Source organism: Pieris rapae, chromosome Z (genome assembly GCF_905147795.1).
Source record: "Pieris rapae chromosome Z, ilPieRapa1.1, whole genome shotgun sequence".
Lineage (NCBI taxonomy): Eukaryota > Metazoa > Arthropoda > Insecta > Lepidoptera > Pieridae > Pieris > Pieris rapae.
This window is the reverse complement of record NC_059534.1, coordinates 9,400,508-9,425,667: the sequence shown is the minus strand read 5'-3', so window position 1 is coordinate 9,425,667 and position 25,160 is coordinate 9,400,508. Positions and strand designations below refer to the sequence as shown.

Here is a 25,160-nt window from a genome sequence, read left to right as displayed (position 1 = left end):
ATTAAATCCGTTACCTATAGAAATAATTATAAGTGTAACATCGATAATCATGAATTGTATATAAAATTTTACATTGAGACAGAATACAGCAGAGAGAGACATTTCCAATTAAAATACCTATATTTGGAGTTTGTCAATTATTTTTTGATAGATGAATTTAATTCTTTTGACTCTGTTGCAATGTCTGCTAGTACCTGAAAGTTAAGGATAGTGAACTTAACTTTGTTGACAAACTATATTTCTAGATACAACAATAGATAGTAAAATCCAGTGGGCCCACATATAGAGATTTTTACGAATAGGCTGAACTCTGCAGCATATGCAGTAAAGACATTTTACTAAAAAGGACACGGCTAAAATTGTGCAGTATAGCTACTTTCACAGCGTTATGTCGTACGGTATTCTAGTGTGGGATGCTGCTGCAAAAGTTCACATTTGTGCTGTAGAATCGGGCTGTTTGTGGTGTTTTCTCAAGGGAGTCGGTACGGAATAGGTTTAAGGAATTTAACATTATGACACTATCAACATATTCTTGAAACCTTGTTGTATGAACAAAAAACTTAGACGATTTTTAAATACACTTATGGAAAATGTATTTTTACAACAAACTCCCAAGCGAAATTAGAGAATTATGACTAAATAAATTCAAGCTCTCGTTAAACGTAAGTTATCAATAAAGCTTGTTATAAATTGGACGGATATTTAAATGATTGTAATCCTTAGGCTTGAGTTGTTCAGACAATTTGTATGACTCGCAACTTAGCGATTAAAAAGAGTGGCGGAAAGTTTCTTGCCAGTTCACCCGCTACGTCCTTGATGTGCGAACTGGTAATAAATGTATATTTAGAATTAATTTAACTTGGACAATAACTAATATATAATATATAGAAACCGTACACTAATATGAATATAAATAATATAGTTATATAAATAATATCCAAGGAAATGATAATGAACAAAACCCATTGGATCACTCCAACCTGGAATATCTGGTTCACTAAAACCATGTTCCAAAACAAAAATCACTGTTAAGTATTCTTTCCACGCAAATTTGGACTCTGACTTGTAATCAATTTTTATGTTATTTAATATATGAAGCATAAAAAGGCTTTTATTTCATACAATAGAAAATGTTATTTTATTCAATTGTTTGCTATTGTGTCTCGATAAATATGAATTCTTTAATTTTCCAAATAACAAATGTCGTGTTAATGTCAATGGGTTAATAACATGTCTAGTATTTTTTTAGAAATAAAATCGAAAATTGAAGCTGGTTCAGTCGTAACAGTCTTTAATGCCTGCTTTTCTCGCATGAATCCTTTTATGAAGGCATCTTCCTGCTTCTTCAGGCTCTGATTGGTCGTAACAATACCTATTCACATAGATCACATTATATGTAGAACAAAAGAAAAAACTACACAAAAGTTCCAGTGCACTTTTATTAATGCTTATGCTTTTGAGTACTAAAATTAGTTGTAAGTATTCTAAAATGTGACATTTGAATAATCTTCCTTTACAAATAAGTTTACATTTTTATAAAAAGTGGACTAAACATTGGAAAATCGTATATATCAACTATAAATGTTTAGTCCACATTTTATATAAGGTCGCGTTAATTTAAAACATTTATGAAATATATAACTTGATAGCAAACAAAAGATTTGAAAATTTTAAGATGACACGTTTTTTATAAACCAATCCTTCTAGTAATGATCTAAGGGCATTGCCTATTATAATATGAGTCTTCATAGATGCGCACTGTGAACCGGAATCATTATGGCGACTTGGCAATCCTGAGCGACCTCCAATATTACCTATGGGTACTCCCAACCCACTTACAATGTAACTTCTGATAGCGATAGCGATACAGATCCCAACAGTTTTCTACGCAGGTTCTATGTAGTTCTTTAAATATAAGTAGCATAGGGATAGGGATTACTATCGATATCGCTATTTGAAATTACAGAGTAGTGTTACTTAAGCTCTGGTAGTGTTAAATAATTCCAATTATTGTGTAAAATGTGATGTAAATTGCGATTTTGTAAATCTCACATATATATAATATAAGTAAACATCACATCAACACCGTGGAATGAATTCTGCTGTGAACGGTCTCGCTCCAGATATTAATCCGATGATTGGCTCTTCGGGAGGTAAAATACCATTCGCACTTTCAACCTTATATTTTTGAACGATTCCAACGAACGTAATGAAAATAAATGATTTCGCTAACGAATCACCGGGACAGCGCCTTCGACCTGTTGAACAATGGACAATAAACAAAACGTACCGATAATAAAATTGTATAACGAAATTAAGCTGATTTCAAATGCGTCAGGCATTTTTCAGATAGCACGAATACTATATATATATATATATATATATATATAGTATTATTATATATATATATATAAAAAGTATGGTTACCTAATTTGTTATTGTGAACATAATTTTTTTTTCACAAAAACTAAGCCATGTTTTATTTTTTTTAAACTCGTTATTTGGAATATTCTGTACGAAATACATAATAATAAACAGATATTTATACTAAATATTATCCGCTGACAACAATATCAGATACATAAAGGCAAAAATAACCAACTTATTACACGTTAATTAAAAAATAAGACCATTATTTAAAAATGGGCCTTTTGTATACACAATATTCGAAAAGAAAAACCTAGTTCAATATTTTTCAATCATATTTTACTGACGTATACTTCAACCTAATTGTAAAATAACAGGTATATATCAACTATACTAGTAAGCATATATTTGTGAAGGGGGTTGCTTAAGATCCCGTAAATAAATATATTAACAAATGTTTCTAATATATTATTATAGGACATTTGGCTAAAATGTAAATACATATTGTACCCGTAGTCATAGATAAATATTTCGACCATTTTAGCAAGACTATTCTTTCGTCTCTCTCTGTCAAATTGAGCGAAGATGAAAAGAGACAGAAGAGCACTTAAGCTAAAAGAGCGCAATAATTTTCATGAATAACGTGGCACATTTCTTAGAATGAAAACTCATTATAACGCATTATACCTATATTCTCCCGTAAATGAGATAAAAAATTGCAACTTTAAATGTATATGTGGTGTATATAAAAATACTTATATTTACCCATTCCAAAGGGATAAAAATGATCGGTTTTTATCAAATTGCCGTTAGAATCCAAAAATCTTTCAGGCATGAATTTGTGTGGTTCATCCCATATTTCGGTATCAAAGTGTACATCACCAACTGCTAATAATACCGTGGTATTTTTTGGTATAGTATAGTTATCTATAGTAGTATCTTGAAGCACTCTTCTTGGACCAGCTAATGGTACTATTGTGTAGAACCTTTGGACTTCTAAAAGGAAGGCCATGGTATATAATAATCTGTAAAAGGAATAAAAACATATATTAATTAATGTTTAAATTTATTATTAACTTAATTTGTACTTCTAAATTCAATAACGATCTGTAAGCATAAAATCTGTAAGTATTGCACCAAATAAGTTATTTCACAAATTAACTATAATTCTCAGTAATACAAAACCAATTATCTAATCTTATCTCTAAGTAAATTATTTACTATTGTAGTCAGCACCAAAACCAAAATTTTTTCGCAAATATCGAACGGGTCTCCAGGTTATCGTGTACCTAAAGTCAAGATAACCTGGTATATGAAAAATATCGTGGCTCTATTATATTTAATCGAACGAAAGGCTAGTCGAGACGATATGTCTTGCGTGGGCGAGTAATAATCACATTTTAAATAGTTCACAATTTAATCAATATTACAGTTTTTAAGGTTAAATTATAAAATGTCATATAGGTTAGGATTGGAAAAATTGCCTGACCAATTTTCACGCGTACAGGCGTAACTCACTTTTTTGTATGTAATGTGTGTTATTAAATTAATACTAGGCTTACGCTCGGAAAGGTAAACAATTTTACAGTACTTTTTCGTGAATTATATTTACTAAGAAATCTAGGTAAACTATTAAAATAATAAAAACTAAATATTTTATTAGAGTGCGTAGATCGTGCATTTTAGAAGCGTTCCCTTCTAGTTAACCAAGCGTCATACAAATCTGCAATTATTTCCATAAATAGCGGGCTAAAAATACTAAACAACCTTTTGGAAGTTCAAAACCTGTACACTGAATTTCAATAGGAAGTTGTTTCCATAGAAACGTTGCATTCAAATCAAGTTTTTTGCTTGGAAATAAATTGCTACTCCATCGAAAAACTCGCTTTATTCTATTTAATATATTCAATGGCTTCTATTCGAGTAGTTTTTGTGAAGTTCATCTAAATAAAAATGCTTTGAATAAACGTTCTTTTAATGAAATGTTGAAGAAACGCGTATTTTTTGTATCTATTAGAATTACGTTTACTGAAAAATCTGGTTGTATTCTTACTTCAAAACTAACAGGGGTGACTAACTGATAATAGTTTAGTGATTTTGAAGTAAATTATTAATTTACTTAATTATTACTTTTTATTTATTTCTATATATTTCTTTTGCTGTATAATTTCGCTTTGGTAAATAATAATAAGCATTTTAAGATATTTAGTACTCTGTCCGGGAGAAGGGAGCCTTCTCCCGAACTTATTCCATTCTATTATTTTTTTTGCCAACTTTATTCATTTTTTTTTTCCTAAATAAAATTATGTTAATAATAGCTGACGTCAATTATTTGAACCAAATAACATTCGATGTATGTAGTGTTAACGATCATGCTTTAATAGCCGAAAGACAGACAAGTCTTATTAACGCGGAAGTACTAAAATTACCGAATGTTTTTTGTAAGAAGGGGACAGTAGACCACTCCAGTATTCAAGTCCCACTCTTACATGGAAATCTGTATCTGTTTCGTGATCATATTTCTGATTAGTGGAACTCTGAAATAGTGTGATTCCTGATAACTGACTGAAATATAACCATTATACAATTCGCAGAAAATAAACGTTTGAAGATTTTTTCTCATAGCAAAAAATATACGAACGAAAAACACATTGCTATCAGAAAGTCGTTCTAATGTTAATCATTTCTATTAAAATGAACAGGTATAGAAAATCTTGCAATATGCATACGTGCTACGGCAGGAAGCTATGAAACACTTAACTCACCTGTAACTATCAGTCCAATTTGGTTCATTATCTCCAATCTTGCTCTTTATCTCATCATAAACCTTGTCTTGTATCGACTTGTATCTTATAAGACACAAAATAGCAAACTCTACAACATTACTCGTTGTCTGTGAGCCCGCTATTAAGATATCAAGACAAATGGTATTTAATTGTTCCTCTGAAAGAAACAATTGTTTTAATTGGGGCCAATGGCAAGTATAAGAATGCTTTGGCTTAAATTTCAATAGCACTATGTTTCCGCTTTCGAAGAACTCATTATTTACGAGCTATATATGAATAATGTGAAGTTTTATATTTCTTACTAAACGCAGATGGTTATTTAAATATAAAATACGATCCATTTAAATTGATCGATTGATCGAGTGATACATATGTGTTTATTGTCTCTAGGGTCTTTTGAATCATATGATTTATCAATCATTAGACACTTGGTTGAGAGATACAGTTGTAAAATACTTCTAAGTATATTAGTACCAATTCTCATATAGTGACTTATTAAATATATCAGTCGTGTTTTCAGGTCATAGCCCCAGATTTATTTATACGTTTCATTTGTTAATCTAATAGGCAGGTAGATTGCCTCAAGATGTTTTCCTTCACCGATCGAGCAAATGTTAAATGTGCACAGAAAGAAAGTGCTTTTGTCCACAGCCCGTGATCGAAGCTGCGATCTCAGGGATGAGTTTCGCGCGCGAACTCCACTAGACGAACACTTACCATGAAAAAAATTGTTGTTATTTTCTTTCATCTCTTGTAAAAATGTGTATATAAAATCGCTGCCTTGTACAGTTCCATTTTTATGTTTGATGATGGCTTCCTAAAAACAAATGGATGTTAATTTGTCTATGAGTGGAATAGATACAGTTGCACTAAAAGGTCGGCTTTTTGTAATCAAAAAATAATATTAATTAAACTTCGTATTATATCTGGCCGTGACGGTTTGCGGGCTAGCTGTCAAAAGCTTCCATTTTTAAAAATAATCTTAACATTTTTTCAATTTTAAATCTAATGTAAAGCTATTAAAATTAAAGGCTGTCAGTAAGGAAATGAACCAGATTTTTTAATTAAATATTTGATTACTACACAACCAACTGACATACAGAATAACTAAATAACTGATAAAGTTTGAAATAAAAACTTCAACTGAAATCAAAATAGAATTTAATTATTTTATGTTTAATTCTATTGGTAACGTACTTTTAAAAAAACTTATGATATTGTTTTGTTTTAATGGCATGGGATATAAATATAATCCATTGCACATATTTAATGAAAATTTATAATTTTATATATTAATATTTCATTTAAATATGTATAAAGCCCATAGTTCTAGTTAGGAAAATAACGAGTCGGCAGTTAATTGTATAGTTAAAGTTTCTTACCTTAATAATATTGCTTATTTGCTCATTTAAATTTTTTATTAAATTATAGCCACTCAAGTCTGGAAGAATGAATCGTATCCATGGCCAAAGGTTCAGCCAGCCACCAGCTATTGAGAAGGCCTTCGAACGTTTTGCAAACAAATCTAAAATGTAACTAAGTCGCTCCTGTTCTATGCGTTCACCTGTAATGAAAATTTTCGGACGTTTTTAATAAAAACAAATTAAGCGTAAATTGCGCTTTCATTTGTTTGCAAAGTGAAACCAATAGAAGATATTCCCTAACGAATTGTTTTAAACAGTGAAAAGGTTTGATTTGCAATATACCGCCGTACAATCAACCGCTATATTCTATTTCTTGATAATTAGCACCGTGATTGTGTTAATCATTAGCGTTACAACACAAGAGCATGGCTTGTCAACAGCATAAATAGCTTTAATAAATTTAGGTATTTCAATCCGAATTTAATATTTCGCTGGAACTAAAAAGCAATTTTTTCAAATAAATTACTATCGATTTTCACATTTATACTGACAATCGACTGCCAACTAAATACAAAAAAATTTGATTTTTAAATTCTAATAACATTTCAACCCTGAATTTTATTTATTTTATTTGTAGTTTGGTTAAATTTGGACCAACAATTGTGTCTATTAAGTTAATATTAACTAATAACTATGTATAAGCAACAGTTTACAGGGATACAAAATAACTGCATTCCAACTTGAATGTCCGATATATGAAGACCTCAAAAGAGACTCTTCAAGTTCCGATTAATTCTACAATTAACGTATTTATATAAATCATCAGTAAATGTAAACGTATAAGTCTTAATAAACCTGTCCTTAAAGCATATACTTAATATTTAGTTTATTGACCCGAATAGAATTCTTATATTATCTACGTATACTTTAAAAATAAAACCTCAATACTTTATATACAACTGTATATATTTGTATACTGTGGTAGTGAGAGAAATAATTTTTTTTTAAATTCACTTCAGTTCTGGTAAAATTCTAATGATAGATACATAATTATTTTAATGCACGCTCTCATTAATGTAGGAAGTGTGTTATAATTATTTAGAAAACTTCACTCGTATATTTTTCACACTATTGTCAAAAAACGTACGTAAATAAAGAACAAATTACATACATAGTGTTAATAAATTATACATAAAGCTTTATTAAACAAAGATGTAAAGCTGACATTTCAAAGCCTTATTAGTTTTGCTCAAAGATGTCTTCTTGCTTTGTGTTCTGAAATTTGTGGAGGTAGGAAGGTGGTCCCCTAACTAAAATTGAGAATTCTTAACCTTAATATATAATTTAAGAATGTTCTAATACATAATATTTATTTAACTCTCAACAATGATTTGGCTCCAAATAAATCTTAAGTTTGTTCTTCCAGGAGTGCAAGTTTACGAAGATAAATGAAATCATACAACATTTAATTTCGAAATATATTTGTGTATTTAACTAGTCCGGCTCAAAGGATCAAAATGTTCGACACCTATTAGTGAAGCGTAATTATTTAGAGTATGTTTCTCACCATACTATACTAACTATATACGTAGAATATATTTATGTTAATTAATTAAATGATATATTAAAGTCTATACTAATTAATTGCTCTATTAAATAAGCCGATGCCGTCAAAGCCTAAATAAAAAATAAATCAGTGGCGCTACAACCCCTTTTAGATCTTGGCCTCAGATTTCTGAATCTGTTTCATGATCATATTTAAATCTAATTGGCAAGTAGGTGATCAGTCTCCAGTACCTGACACACGTCTTCGACTTTTTGGGTCTAAGACATGTCGGTTTCCTCACGATGTTTTCCTTCACTCTTCGAGCAAATGTTAAATGCGCACATAGAAAGAAAGTCCATTGGTGCACAGCTGGGGACCCAACCTACGACCTCAGGTATGAGAGTCGCACGCTGAAGCCACTAGGCCAACACTGCGCAAAGCCTATATAGACCACATTATATCACCGAGCCCAAATGGATATTATATAATTTTAACAGTATGATAGAAGTTATACTGACCCGCCGTGAATTTCCACAAAATATTCATTACTGACATAGCGAGAATGAGTTTCGGATTAATCGGTGTTTTTCTGTTCTTCTCAATGTACTCTAGAATATTCGCTAGCTCGTTTTGAATTTCTTTCTCCATCGCAGTTTTACCAAATCCGACGTTTTTTAAATGCTTCACTGTGAATTGTCGCTGTTCCCGCCACAGAGGTCCATCGACAAAGGTTATTCCTGCAATGATTTAATTCGTTCAATAATAATATATGAAAGATATATTTGTGCGTCTGTGTAAAGGCTTATTTATGCATAGTATTATTAGTGGGTAGACTGGACTTTCAAGTAAAAAAGTAATTTCATTTCATTACCATTACAACGAATTACATCCTTTGTCTTGACGTCAGAACAAATTATAATAATTAAATATTTATGATTAAAATGGATTACATGGTGATCGATAATATTAATATAAATAATCAATAACATATAATTAAATAATGCAATTGGCTTGGAATAACAAACATATAGAACATTAAATGCAGTTCATTTCAATATATTAATTAGTGAAATTGTAGCACTGAAAACTAGGACGAAGTCTTAATTAAAATCAGTAATTACATATGGTGTACAGTTTCCTGCAAGTACGTAGATGTACTAGAAACCTTATCCCATTGACAATTCCTTTGCTCGGAGTGAAATACTGACACATGGTGTAACCCGATATAGGCTGACCTAGAGCGAATACAAAGACGAACAGGCGCATCTGATGTTTAATGGTACCGTCGTCCATAGACATTTACTTATACATAATCTTAGAAAAGAAGTTGGTGTGGTGGAAACACAAACTGGACATAGTTTTTCTGTCTTACAGGACCTCGAACATATTTAAATAATTAAATTATATATACTAAGGCCAGTGTCATATTAGTGAGAAGTGCAGCTGGTAGCGAGTTGCAGTTAAAAATTTGTACGCTTTTTTCTTGTAAGACCTCTTGAATCTTGGTCGAATTAGTTCGGAAATAGTTAAGTGTAGCTCGTTACACATGTTTTAAATAACGGTCAATTGTGGAACGACGGATGTTATTTCGTATTCTGCCTCGACGTCCGATGATGAAACTTAGCTGCAGGTATTAATCCAAACAACTTTTCTGATCAGTCTTCATGTTAAAAGAGGAGAAATCACGAAAAAAAGAACCATTTGCTTGTAAGCAATAAATAAATGTGTGATAAAAAATAGATCATTCGATAAAAATATGTTTTTTTAGTATGTATGGCTTTAGAGTAATTGCTATAAATAAAAATGCGAATATTACATTAACAATTCCAAGTAATTAATATTGACATAAGATCTTCACGCACAATACTTACGCCATCGTTTAATTTATTAAACATATATCGAATAAGCTCGCCAGTTAAAGTAACAAACTTTATTTTTTACTCATCCATATTCCGTAGCATTTATTGGCGGGTAACTCACCCAGTCGTTTTCCAAGACACCTCAGTCTGATGAAAAAACTGTCTGGACGGCCTTCAAATTCCTTTTCAGTGAACACTTGGCGTATGTTCTTTTCGCCAAACACAACAACAACTTGCTCTGAGCCAAGCTTAAGTCCCAATACGTTTGTCGAGTACTCTTTAGCCAAATTTGAGAATGCCTTCCACTGTGAACCGTATTGCATTGTGGTTTTTTGGACTACCGCACTCGATCCTACGAAGGGGTACCATTTTGGACCTGAAAAATCGTAATGAAAACTGTATACTTAAAAAGCTGATAAATCGAAGAATAAATAGAAATGCTGGTTAAGGATAAAATTATTACCTAATTCGAATAATCATATCAACAATACAACCAATACATTCAAAACTTAAGATATGTTTAAATGTGTTTTGAGAGACTTAGGGTGACCATACAAGAGTAAATATTAATCTTAGAATAAATCGTCAGTTAATCGAGAGTAAATCCTTGTTAAATTGCCTTGTTAACTTTGACCTCTTCCAAGAGGCTGAATAACGCCAGTCCCCACTCCGGCAGTATTAAAAAGTACCCGATTAATTCCTGAGGTGTCATGTCACGATCAAGTGGTGGAGAGTGACTTTTAGTGTGTGGTATTCAACATTTAAGCTACCGTTCCTATTGCTGCCAATAAAATTGCCCCAAATACCTACTTTCTGCTGCAATATCGTCGCCAGTTAGTGCTTACACTTTACTCTTTTAACGACTTGCAATTACATTGGCATGAGTAATTTTGAGACCTACTTAGATACTCTGCCCATTTCCCTGTTCACTTCCATTTCCGACACTACTGAAGCTGATTTGCCACAGAACAATTAATAAATACCGTAGCCGTACTGTAGTATTTATGTAGTTAACTTTTCTGACCTATTATTTCTAATTATAAATAAATTATTATAATGAAGGCTTAAACATTAGTATAATTATACTATGTATTTAATGCTAATTTGTGCGATTGTTTATAATTCAATCAGGCAATTTAATTATTAAACTAATTAAATTTATAGGTATATGAGTGCGATTATCTTTATTTTTCATAAATTAATTTAATTTGAATTGATTTATTTTTAGGGACAGCTATTATAAAATATCGGTAAATTTATCAAACCTTTAAGTTATATAACCAAGTCTATAGAATATACTGTTTAAAAAAATAAACTTAAAACTCAAACACAAAATATCTTTCTTTATATAGTTAAACACAAAATATCTTTCACTTAAGAACATCAATAAAAAAAATTTGTAAATTTACATTTACTACCAATTCGCAAGTCAAGAGCGTCGGCAAGAAGAACTGCAAGAAACTTTCCGCCACTCTTTTTAATTGCTAAGTCATACAAATTGTTTGAACTGGAGCAAGAGGAGCGGAGCAATTGGAATCAATCCCAAGGATTGGAATCATTTAAGTATTCATCAAATTCATAAAAAAGCTTTATTGATTAATTTACTTTTAACTAGCGTATTTAACTGACTCTCTCGAAGAAACACAACAAATACCTTCGAGGTATTCGGGGCAGCCCGCTTCTGGAGCACAAATATGGATTGAACCTCTGCAGCAGCACCCCACAGTAGAATACCGTATGACATAACGCTGTGAAAGTAGCTATAGTAAACAATTTTAGCCGTGTGATCAGTAAAGTATCAGACTTTGATTACTGCATATGCTGCAGAGCTCAGCCTATTCGAAAGAATCTCTATGTGTCCCACTGAAGTTTACTACCTATTTTTATATCTAAAAATACAGTTTTGTCAACAATAAACTTGGTGACGCGACGAACTTTTTTTCGTAAATATTTACAAAACTTGAAAGATTGTTTCATTTATAGGTCGAAGGTAAATAACCTGTTAGCAAACAGATCTCAAATTAATGTCGAATTCACTCACATTTCATAATATCAGGATCAATTTGAATTGAGTGTTATTTTCATAAAATTATTAAACACGTTTTATCCGGAACATCACCCCACTCCATTTTAATATCGCAAAATATTATACAAGGTATTGGCGCCAAAATGAGAAAACTCAATAAGCAATCATATAAAAATGACAGATTCCAAATTCAAATGTAATATTTTGTTTATTTTTAATTGTATCAGTATTTATGGCAAGACTAGGTATATATTTACGATTGTTATTCTTACACAATAATATCTAAAGTCCTGTGGCGCTACAGCCCTTTATGTAATCTTCAGTATTCATCCGTTTCCCTTATTTCATAGACAAAAGGCGGATCTGATGTCTTCCATGGATTTCTGAATTTGAGATAAGCTGGTTTCCTTACAATGTTTCCAGCGAGTGTTTGCGGTATATACAGAATGTCCGTTGTATGGCGTATGTATGCGTATGGATCGAACCCCGAAACCTCTGGGCAAAACTGCCTTAATCTCATCATATTATATCAATATTTTTGTTGTTTTCGTTAAGCAAGTAAAAATTACTAAGTATAACTCCTCTTTTTAATAGAGTACTCATCCGACCCTTTTCATCTGATCTTAAACAATACGTAGAAAGAGGCGTAGTTAAAAGAGGTAAATTATGTATAAAATGGCATTGTAGGGACTCAGCTTAAAATAAAAAAGCGTGTGTGTACTTATGTACACGAGTTAGAAAATATACTTCATTGGTGTAGCAATATAAAAAAAAATATTTTCAAAAATTTTATGTTTCGCCTTATTTTATGATTGTAAGAACAACGACACAAATAATTAAAAAAAATATTTGACTAAAACTTCAGGGTGTCGGTGTTTTGTGACGGTTTGCGCGCGCATCGTAAAAATTTACTCTTATAATTTTTCCTTACGCGCCAATAAAAGTATAAGTTCAAAAATATAAATTAAACGTATAATTTAATATAGATGTACTATAAAATAAACACGTCCTGTTAAATGTAGTAATACTTTTATTTGTATATTTTTTTAATGATTCAATACAGTCTATTATGGCCTGAAATGACCTGGCCAGGTGTCGGCTAGGATATGTATATACTCCCGTATGTTGTATTAAAAATAGAAATGTTTTTCTTTCATTGATCTCTATAGAATAAATGCATATACCTGATGAGTAACTGGTTTGAGCGCCTTGCAAGCAAACGTTGATTGCGCCCATAGTAAAGGGGTGGAAATTCGTAAAATTATTACGAATTATATACAAAGAAAGAACTCTTGAATATATCATTGTAAATTTCTTATTTTGACTATCGTGAATAAAAATCGTGACACATATTGATTTACTCGTATTTTACAGTCACGACCGTGTAGAATTACGTGATTGAATTCGCCATAAATATTTTTTATTAAGTTTATTTCTTGTTGTAAACCAAATATCAATGGGATGAGCAAGGAATTACCCAAAATTTAACATTTAATTAACTTTAAAGACATAATAAACGAATTACAGGTGTACCTGTATCATTATTTTCGAAGAGACTTCAAACCGGAATTTCAAATTGTCAATTTAAATAATTAAACCTTCCTTATGTTACTTAATAAAAACTAAATACGTTATTTTCTTTTTTATAGAGCACGCGGCTGCCCTTACCTCATGTAAAGTGATACCCGTCAGCTATGAATTCTAGAGTGCGACAGTTCGTTGCCGACCTTTTAATAATTAATATGCTCTTTTCTATTTTCTTCTACTGGGATGCCTTAAAAAACGCTCAGTTATGGATTGACGGACGTCGAGGTGATATGGGCGGAATTTAATTTCTTTTTGTTTAAATAATAATAAATAACGGGTAAAGTTTTATGAAATAGACATCGGTTAATAGTTAAAAATACTGTTTCCGTTTTACATGAATAAAGGCTTTGTAAGCTTTAGCTTATAGTCAGTTCTCAATGGTATAGGACGATTGAGAAAGAACGTAGACTCTTTTCAATCACCAATTTCGTTTCACATTTAAAAAACAACGTAAGGTAAAAGCAACGAAAGAGTTTAGAAAGCCTCTACACTGGTTCCTTAAAAAAAAGGGTTTGTAATGGAAAAAACAAAGGATATCACTTTCTGATTAATCAAACACAGCGACGAAACAAACCGCGTATTTGTGATTGGACTAGTTATGGTGAGGACCGATCAATTTTGATCCTCAGTTTCCAGGCACACCACTTTGTAAACGTTCCCCATGTTATTTCAAAACTACATTTATACTTAGTTTCGTATAAAAAATAATTATCTTAATTTATATAAATTTATGACCTGACATGCATTGTAAGGAGCTTAGGGCCTGTTTCACAATGTATGGATACAGTACCAAATAGCTATGCAACACATAAATTATTCGAAAGATAAAAGTTCCGAATAAGATACTTCGCATTTCATGACAAATAGCACTATGTGACAATCGTGAAACGCAAAAATACTGTTTATCTTACCAATAAGTAATAAATAGCTTTTTTGGAACTCATCCGGACATTGTGAAACAGACCCTTAGACTAAAATCGATGACGTGTGTCGAACACATAAGACTGAATTTCTATTAATAAAAATTAATATAATCATGATCTCGACTCGAGGCTCCTTCAAGAAATATACCCACCAATTCTTTATAGGCCGGCGACGCACTGGCTAGACCTCTAACGATGTGAGTGTCTTGGACGTTTGCCCCTGTTATATAAGAAATAACAGAAAGCAGAGATCTGGATCAAAAAGGCGCAGAAGATATATACCAGCTGTTTATGTGCTGTATAGCTAATTGACTGCAGTGCCATCTGCTGATTGTGAACCTTAACCATCCAGGCCGCCAACCAAACGCACACAAAAAAATATTCCAAATTCAAATTAAGTCCTGCCAATTAAGAGGAAGGAAGGTATATAAATATTTTAAATTGTTTTAAATAGTTTGATATTCCTAAAACTCACATTGTATTGCAGATGTGTCAAAATATATTAATAATAATTGTATACATTTTAAATAGTTAAAGCTTAAAATTTATATTATATAGTTGTTTAAAGTATGTGAGACCATGTTAAATACGTTTCATAATTTGTCAAACGCGTGGAAGGAATTAGTTATATTGTCATCAATCTCAAGTTGGAAATTTATAAAACTCATAACAAATATGTATTAATATGTTGATTTTTTTATTGAACGTTCTCTATATATAATAGACTAATCATAAACGATTATAACAATAATCGTGTAAATAATATGATGATTACTCCGTCGTTTATATTATATAGGATAACAAAAATCTTTTGTATACAATTATTATCTACCAAGAGACTTATTAAGAAAATTCAGTCATAATATTCTGACACCTCGTTTTTTATTAATATCAGACTTGTAATATTACTACAAGTCTGATGCGGACTATGTACTGTAAACACATCTTAAATACAAGATATAATCTAATTGTATATCTAAATCTCGAATTCAATTGTACAAACGAAAAGTTTTAATAAAATTTGTTAATTAAAAACACGAAAACCAGAAGACATCAAATGTTCTGAACTTCCACAAGTATTTGAAAATCAATATAGCGACGTTGGTACAACCATTGTCGTGTTTTAGCGAGACAAATGAACTGCAATCCAATTATATACATACACAAGCGGACACAAATGACGTTGTCCTGCATGATATATCAAGCGATTGGGATATTAAACAGCGTATGAAACTACCGACTGCATCGCCATCTGGCGGGCTTATTTGTAAATCTAAACCATCCTGGGTTCCGCCCAAACGCATACAAAAAAAAACATTCAGATCGGTCCAGCCGTTCAGATACATACATGTGTATAGTAGAAATACATATATATACATAGATAAAGCTGAGTTAAAAAGAATTTTGTGACTCATATTTGAAATGACAATTAAAAGTGCCAGATTTAATTAATTACGTACTAGCCCGGTCTACGACTGCGTTTCTAAGTTTTTTACATAAAAAAATAAATCTTTTGTATTTATACTATTTATATCATTGGAGCAGTGTTGGCCTAGTGGCTTCAGTGTGCAACTCATACCCGAGGTCGTAGGTTCGATCCCCGGCTGTGCACCAATGGACTTTCTTTCTATGTGCGTAATTAAGTACGAGCAAATTCGAACGGTGAAAGAAAACATCGTTAGGAAACCGACGTGTTTTAGACCCAAAAAGTCGACGACTTGTGTCAGGCACTGAAGGCTGATCACCTACTTGCCTATTAGATTCAAAATGATCATGAAAAAGATTCAGAAATCCGAGGCCAAGACCTAAAAAGAGGTTGTAGCGCCACTGATTTTTTTATTTTTTATTTATACTATTAGTATAGATATAATATATATTATATAAAAGGTCCATAAAAATACAGATCCGGAACTTAAAACCTTCGGACTTATAACAAATAAATTCGCAACAAAGCCAACATACAATAAAAAGCCTTAAGAGCTTTTAAAACATGTACTATACTCACAAAACATTGTAACACATAATGTAAGAAGAAAAGAAAAAACATTTCGATTAAAAAGAATGGCGGAGAGTTTATTGCCAGTTCTTCTCTTCCGTTCTACGCCCTTGATTTCAGAACTGGCAGTAAATGTAAAATTAAAAGCATTTAATGTATATTTCTTTTTATAAACGTTCATAAGTGTAAATTAAGTTACCTTAATGAATAAATAAATGAAAAATGAAAGCTCGGCTAAACATAAATCGAGAAACTGCCGATACATATGAAATAAGCCCTTTAAGAGTAGAGAAAACTCAAATACTTAAATTGCAGTCCTGTATCTTAACCACAATTCAGATAAAACTAACTTAAATTTAAAACTTTCGGCGACATTTCTATATAAAAAAATTTCATGATCAGGTTAGTATTGATTTGGGGTAGCGTTACTATGATGTCGGACATAGTTTTACGTTTATTCAAATAGGACTTAATCATTGAAAAGTTAAACCTTATAAACGCAATGGCTCGCCAAGACTTCCAGGAATGCCTAAGCTTCCCTTCAATGTCTATAGAGGGTAGACTCGGCAAATATTAAATTTTGTCTACCCACAGACAGCAAAATGCACCTACATGAACTGCGAAGATTTCAAATTATTTTTATACTATTACTTATTCAGACCTAATAAGCCAAATTTTAGTATTAATTATTTATATGACTACAACAGCTTCGTTAATAGCTAATACAGCGTATAAACCGAAAATTAAATTCCGAGCGATAAAATATATAAAAAATCGGGGCATTAAACTTCGAACTCACTAGTACCAATAAAAACTAGACAGTTCGAAGTAGAATATTTAACGAATTGAGACGTTTGATATATAAGTGAGTGGGTGCAAGTGACGAGTACGTCAAAGCTTTGCTGAATCGAGTTGCCACGTTCGATAATTAAATGCGATCAAATTGCAGAGGGAACGTTTGAAATGCTTTGTCTGTATTTAAACTGGGTTTCCTCTATTATTCGAAACAAGATCAGGTGGTACTTAAGCGTGAAACAAAGAAGTCATTGGAGCTTTAATTTGTATCCTCTGACATGTCGTTATATTTTTTATAGAAAACTTTGAATTGTAAAATAGTTTGTAACTATTGAATGATATCGCATAGCGTTGGTACTCTGCAATAGCCATAACGTTTGTTATTCCGCCTTCAATGTTAAGAACAAATGAGAATATTGTACCCATATTTTGCAATATCAATGGATATTGATATTGCTACCCCATCAAATAAATTTTTAAAAGTTATTGAGGTAAACTATAACTGCCTAAACTCCAATAAAAAACAATTGTTACAGAGCTGTCATAGGTGACACTTGTCCACGTCATGGGTGGAGCCTCATTGGAGTGAGCAATATATAAAGGACTCAATCAATTTTGAGCACACTGTCTGCTATCACTAGGCTAGTGCTAGTCAGTGATGAATCGGAATCATGGCCTGGGTGGTCCAAAAAATTGTCATACAAAAAATAATTACGTTAATTAGTTACCTAACTCAAAGACAAGCTCAAAAATTCAGTCGTAACGTAAAGTCTGTCTTTCAAATAAGACAAAGTGTTATCAAATAATAGTAATAAATATAAAATAAATCCAATCTATGTTTTATTTTAAAGCAAATTTAAATTGGCGACTGGTAGATAGTACTAGTATATAGTGACCCTATAATATAGTGACCCTAGAGTTGGTGTTTCATCGCTCAACAAATAACAATCGCAATGCAGCGAAGAAATGCTACCAGCGTTAAAGGTACACTGCCACAGGGAAAAAAACTTTTAAATTTGATTGAATTTGCTTTTTATTCATACTTAGACTAAGATTTAGAAAATTGTAAATTCTGTACATGATTGAATTTAGAGGAAACTTTGAGACTGATTAGTTGCTGCATTAAAAAAAACTCTTTATTTAACTTTAAACTAATTAAGTGCTTATCAATTAAAACAATTCAATCAATTTGTTAGTACTACTTGAGCCGACTAGAATTGTATGAGACGATTACAAGATACCGGATGTTATGAGTTTGATGTAAAGTAAGATGGACCGGGTGCTGGTGGATGCAACCTGTTCAGACACACTGGCACCATTCCATCTACATGGAACCAACAACAGAGCTGGTGTTGTTAAGCAGGGTTATGCGGCTTAATAAGCTAAAGCATGCAGGTACGTGGGTCTAAGATGGGTACATGGGGATGGGTCTGAATCTCCGAATATGATTTTGTCCCATTTAGTGTCGAGACTCTTGGTCCATGGGATCCGGGCACTAAAAGATTTTTTAAGGAAATAGCAAAACGGTTAGTCGACATTGCAAGAGACTGAATACTTGGAAGCTACCTCTGACAAAGTGTTTGTCTAGCTATTCAAAGGGGAACGCTGCCAGTATCTTCGGAACCTATTTACCGGAAACTATAAAATTATATTAAGTTACATAGATACAGTAATCATATGTACAAAAATAAATTTGTTAAATCAAGCATAATGGAAAGGAAATCAGTTTACTTTTCCTATAAATAATTTATTGAAAAAACCGGCTGTCCATTCCTAATTCCATAATCCGGCGCTGTCTCTGTATTCTGTAAATTTTAAAGATCGAGTTGACTTGTGATAACTTACGCAGTCATTAGGCGTAGTCAGCCAATCGCGAAGCTTTAGTGAGTTCGCAACATTTCCGTTCAAAGACTACTAGTAGGGTACTCTGAGTTTATAGCGTGGAATCGTCACCGTCATTCATATGGCCAGAATGTCAATGTCAAATGTCAATTATTTACAATATTTTTTTTTTCCTACACACGTGTATTTATTGAAAGTTCGTTTATAACAACGTATGTACGCTACGCACATTGTTTCTTATAAGAAAACGTAATGTAAGTATAATTAGAATAAGTTTTATTAAAACTCAGAGTACTCAGAGTCCTCCATTAATTCAATTTAGTGTTATTCATTATATGTATGTTTTTATAAATTTTTTTTATTGTTTAAAACTTCATTGTATTTCCGGTTTTTAGTGTCCTTAAAAAAAGAGAGTGCTTATTCTTAAGAATCCAGCATCGTACTCGCAAGCCCTGACGAGTTCTTAAAATAATATAAGTTTTACTGGACTCAAAGTTCATTTATTCATTCATTCGTTGAAAAACTTTGTGTTATCAGAAAAAGATAAAAATTATCATCCGAAGTTAGGATGTACGATAAGCGGGTACCATTAATTCATTTTAATTGATAATTAGATTAGTCATAATACTTATTAATGAGGTATTTTTTTGTTGTTCGTTTCTTTTCCGCTTTGTAAATTATTGTTAAATTATGTCCCAATATTTGCACCACTGACGGCTTCACGGATTGACACAGCTGAACTTTTTTAAATAGTTTCGATAGTAAAACAAATATTAAAAAAAAATATTTAATACTTAGTAATAAAGTACATATTAATTATAGTGAAGGAATTATTGAAATTGTTCCACTGGTTTTTTAATTGTATATATAGGATGTTCTCTTGTTATATGTGATCTTTGTTATGTGGTTTATTTATTTTTTATTTTATACAAATCATCCCTTTTTATACTATTAATAAAGATTGTTATTTGAACTTGTATTTTAAAGGAAATTGAAAAAGTTCTACATGAACTATTTGAAACAGGTTAACAAAACAAAATATAATTAAAAGCCGCGTCTGTCTATTTGTGATAAACCCGAAAAGTTTAGCTAGGATTTTCATGTTTTTGTTTTATACCTATGGCCCACCGAATGTCACCGAAGGCTCACCAGATGTTATGCGATACCACCGCCTATGTAAGTAGCTCGCATGTGATGTGTGTTGCCGGCCTTTTAGGAGTTGGTATTCTTTAATCTTAATGAACCCTAAGTGTAGTTGGTTTGAAAAGACTTACACATACATTATACAAGTATGAATGAACCATAAATAAATTGTTTGTTTACATAGAGACAGAGCGAATCAGAGGCTTACTAATTTGTAACTTTCACTGTTAATTAATTCATTAACCGAGATTCAGAGACTTATTTACAGAGATATATAGAAATTCATAACGAACCGCTGCTCCCATCTATCAAGTAGTTCTGTAAGCCTTGGTGGGGAAGACTTTAAATGTCGAAAGTGTTACAATTTCCCAAAAAACGAGGTACCACCGTGATATCAATTAAATCAATAAAAGAGAAGATTAGAAAATTCATAGAGTTAATAGAACTGTTTTTTTTTTTTAATTTTCATATTCTATTAAAATTTCTACATCTCCCAATCCGGCCTGTCACCGCGCGGGAAAAGACTACAACTCTCCAGCTCCACTACTCTCGATTTTGCATCATAAAGATCTAAAATATTAGAGAAAGCATAATTGTTCTTTAATAATTTATACTCGGCAAGAGGTACTACAACTGATATCGAAGCAACTAATCGGATTAATCTAAAATACTTTAGATTGAATTTGATCATAGAGAAATATTTAGAACACAAAAACCTCTCTACCTTGCACTTGACTATGACTACGCCAAAGCCTTCGACTCGATATCACATAAAAAATGTGAAAGCTATACATGAATGCGAAATACCATCAGATACTATAGATCTTATAAATGAAATTTACTACAAAAGAAAAAGTCGTGTTAAGTTAGAGAGACAAGGTCCTGGAATAAATATTAGTAGAGGCGTCAGAAGGAGTGTGACCCTAACACCTATTATCTTTATATCTGTGCTCCAAAGTATAAAGAAAACTCTGAACTGGGAAAGAAAAGGAATTAATATAAATGGAAAACTCCTCTGTAATCTTAGATTTGCAGATGATATTATACTCTTCTCTAAAACAGCATCTCAATTACAGAAGATGATTATCGAATTAAATGATGCAAGCAATAAGATCAATTTCGAACTGAATACTAATAAAAGTAATATTATGATGAGCAACCAAACTATTCCAATAAAGATTAATAACAATACATTACAATATGTTCAAAGCTATGTAATATATTCCTGGGTCAACAAGTATCTTTCTCAAAGACAAGACACAAAGATGAGCTTAAAAGACGAGTTAACATAACCAGGAATAAAATCTGCAGCAATAAAGATACCCTAAAATCAGAATTACCTTTTAAACTTAAGAAAATCTTATTGACTCATGTTTACTATCTTTTCTTACAAGAATTTAAGAATTGAATTTAAGATTTACAAAAACTACCTACAAATGTTTTCTTAGCGAACACCGTATAATTATCTCATCTAGTAAAAAATATCTGGTTTATTGTTCAAAAGAAACTTGTCTTAAACAAACCTAACACCAGTAGAAAGTATATGGAGCATTTATTGAAGCATGTATTGAAAATAAGGGATTCGTCACTATCGGATTGGTAGGCTGTGGATAGTAGCTATTTCGTAAATAACAATACTAATTACAAATGCTTAAAAAATATTGTTTCTAATACTTGTTTGTTGTTGCTTCTAATTAGTTGACCATTATTATCTTCATACCTTAACGCTGATTTAAATGTTTGTTCCTAATGTGATATTGAAACTCCACTTGTGTAAATAGATTTATATTGTTTTTCTGATATTAATAAATGATAAATGGTATTTTTTGATAAATTAAAAAAAACGGTAGCGGTGAATAATCTTACATAATGTCACCGTTGGTAGTGTTTCTAATTGTATGACCACAACTGTACGTGACTGACTTTTAACTTGAAGACTGGTGACAGATAATAACTCGCTTTTCAAGAGGTTGAAATAATAATTAAAAGCGAGTTATTTAAAAAATTGACCGAATTTAGAATATGTCATGTTGCGGTAAAAATTAATTTAATTAAAATATAAGCTAATATGTTTTTTATAAAGTGTTTAAATAAAAACCTATAATATATTATTTAATATATTAAATCTGTTGTGCTTTGTCCTGTAAAATAATTAAATTTCGGGAGAATCGGACTGAGAATTTATTTCATACAAAATTTTCAGACAAAGTGACTTCTATAATTTAAATTAAGTTTAGAGTTTACGGAGAAATCTTTTAATAATATAGAGTCAAACTTTTCCGACGATAGTTTAAAATCGAATCTTTTCTCTCAATTCGTAACTAAAAAGTTGAGCCCGGGACAGCCCTACTTTAAACAATGATTTCTTTCTGAAAGCTCGGTGGCATTTTTCAAAAGTTCTTGAACGAGTTCCTAAGAACTTTCGCTTACTTCTCGACTGCTCATTTCAAACTTTGTAAAGGTATATAAATCATTAACTATATCTATGTACGTTGTACATTGTTGGCTTAGGCGTGTACCTCTCAATCCTGAGATGCATTGCTGTGCATCAATGGACTTTACTTTCTATATGCGCTTTGTAGCTTGTATGTTAAATTAATTAAAATCGTATGGAATCTTATACCAAAACAGTCGACAGATAAACACGAACAGATACAGAAATCGGAAGAACATAGACTCGCCACTGGTTTGATTTTTCGTTATACATGTCGAGGCCTATGTGTGTCGCGTAATACGTGGCAAATTGTGGTATTTAATTGCCAATTTAATCTCACCGAGAGCATATAAACAGTTGAAAGCATGGATACGTAATATTGAAAAATATTTGTGATCAAACCGTAAAATTGTTTTATAATGTAATATTGTTTAGAGAATAGTGAATCGAATTGATTTGGGGAACATAACACCCCTACAGAAGGAGAAGAAGAGAACATCGGAAGGAGAAACTAAACTAATTTTGCATAATATATTAATAAGATATATTAATAAAATCTAATCACAAAACTAAATTGGTTATAGATACCTGACGAAGAGTAGATATCCCTAATACTGACACAGCGAGGTTCACTATATTTTTTTTTTATATTTAAGATTTTGGATTCATTTAGGATATAATTATTATCTAAGACAATGTTATTGCCACCAGATATGTATGTATGTAAATGTATTAAAAATTACCATACAATGTAATTTTTTATTAAATATAAATTAAATTAAATGCACATTTAACTATAAAAAAAAGTATTCAAATATTAAAAATTACGCGTGCTGTTGCTTTAAAAAAATATATACAATTTAATAAATACAATTGCAATTGCAGTACTCATAAAACTCGAAGTGAACCCATTAAAAACGTCCGTTATTATAAAATATTATCAACATGTTCATGTAATTTTTGGAAATAGATTAAAATATGATAAACGGTTTCGCAGAGAGCATGGGCAGAGTAACCAATCCGTCAAAACTATTTTTGGTTGATTGACAACTGAGCACGTGACAAATAGGTTAGAAGCTAATTTAAGATCGTGGTATTGAACTAAATTTAACATTACCTGGTGGGAAGTTGCGTGGCTTGCTGATCGTATTGATAATATAGCCGAAGATGGTTATCACAAGAACGGCGACCAGTGTCGCAAACATTTTGATTTGAATTACCTCACGCGCCAATCACTCGGCGCTCACAGCGCAACTGTTCTTGGTGTATACATAACACATTCTTTTATGGGGACTATCAGTTACATAATACCAATGACATATATCATAACATGTAATGTCAATAGCGGGCGAAGCTTTTTCTAGTTTGCAACGGGAACACAACAGTCTATTTCGTAAATTAAACAATTCCAGAGACAAAAACCCTAAACTATTGCAGCAAAATAGAGTTTATATTTTTAGCCATTTTCATGACCTCGACAAAGTGTTAATTAATGTAAAGCAGATTGACAAATGGAATTATTCATATATTTTAAAAATGTCAGCGATTCGAATTATTGTTTCTTTCAGAGTTAATGATAATTTCTGTCCCCATACCATGTGTACTGGATGTAAATTATACATTAAATATTTGAATTTTAGGCTGTTTCTAGTATAAGTCCTTTTACTATATAGATAATATTTATCTTTATACATATAAGAAAATATTTTTTTAACATCGGAAACCAAACCTAGGATCTCCTATGCGCATGTGTTTATGACTATTTTAAAACTAATATGTATTTACATGGCTTATTTTCTTTGGGTTTACTTATAATAAAATAAGATAAGAAATTTATTTTAATTTACCATTTATTAATTTTTACCTATTATTACTATAATTATGTATATAGGTTAAGAATATTGTAGAAACTTTAAATAACTCGTGCATTTCTCTCATCGTTCCATTTAAACGTTAAAAATAAAAAGACCGATTGTCTCAAGATAATACTTAGACCACACACGTGCTGCGTAGCCCACTCATATCTTTTACAATTTAATTTTGAACGATGTTAACAAGCTTTTAATAGAATATTCACGTACATTTCAAACAAATAGGTCGGTAAATTGCTTTTGCAAGCACATTAATTTCGCCCGTAAGGTATTGATTCGTCATCATATTCATGGCCGATGGCGTATGATGAACTACCGATATTCCGTATTTCAAGTTTAACGTTGCTAACATTGAACTTGAACGTAACAAGCACAGATTTCCAATTAAAATACTGCACGCCGGCTCTTCCATCAAAAATCGTTCAATGCTAGTAAAGGCAAACTATTTGAGCACACATACAATTATACGTAGTAAGAGAGATTGTTAGATTATGACTTTAACTATAAGTGTGTGACATCATGCAATTTATTAAAGGGTCGTTGAGGGCGGTCGCTCAGAATCCTTATATAACTAACTAGTTTTTTCAAGTGATTTAAATTTGGAATTTGGGTGTTATTAAA

General features: G+C 31.5%; 1 protein-coding gene across 1 annotated transcript; it reads right to left on the bottom strand.

Moving 5' to 3' along the window:
• Window positions 1-1,421: 1,421 nt before the first annotated feature.
• LOC110999049 (probable cytochrome P450 305a1) lies at window positions 1,422-23,941 on the bottom strand. The gene is made up of 8 exons (XM_022267933.2): window positions 23,786-23,941; window positions 10,044-10,298; window positions 8,582-8,800; window positions 6,536-6,717; window positions 5,871-5,970; window positions 5,133-5,310; window positions 3,133-3,392; window positions 1,422-2,258 (listed from the first exon to the last, which is right to left on the bottom strand). The coding sequence occupies exons 1-8, from the start codon at window positions 23,871-23,873 to the stop codon at window positions 2,080-2,082; spliced, it is 1,461 nt and encodes a 486-aa protein (XP_022123625.1). The 5' UTR covers window positions 23,874-23,941; the 3' UTR covers window positions 1,422-2,079.
• Between the last annotated feature and the right edge of the window lie 1,219 nt (window positions 23,942-25,160).

Coding starts and splice junctions, on each gene's coding strand:
- LOC110999049 (XM_022267933.2), bottom strand. CDS start 23,873: ATGTTTGCGACACTGGTCGCCGTTCTTGTGATAACCATCTTCGGCTAT. Junction 8,801..10,043: donor GTGTCTTGGAAAACGACTGG/GTGAGTTACCCG, acceptor AAATCATTGCAG/GAATAACCTTTGTCGATGGA. Junction 2,259..3,132: donor TTTTTATCCCTTTGGAATGG/GTAAATATAAGT, acceptor ATTGTTCAACAG/GTCGAAGGCGCTGTCCCGGT.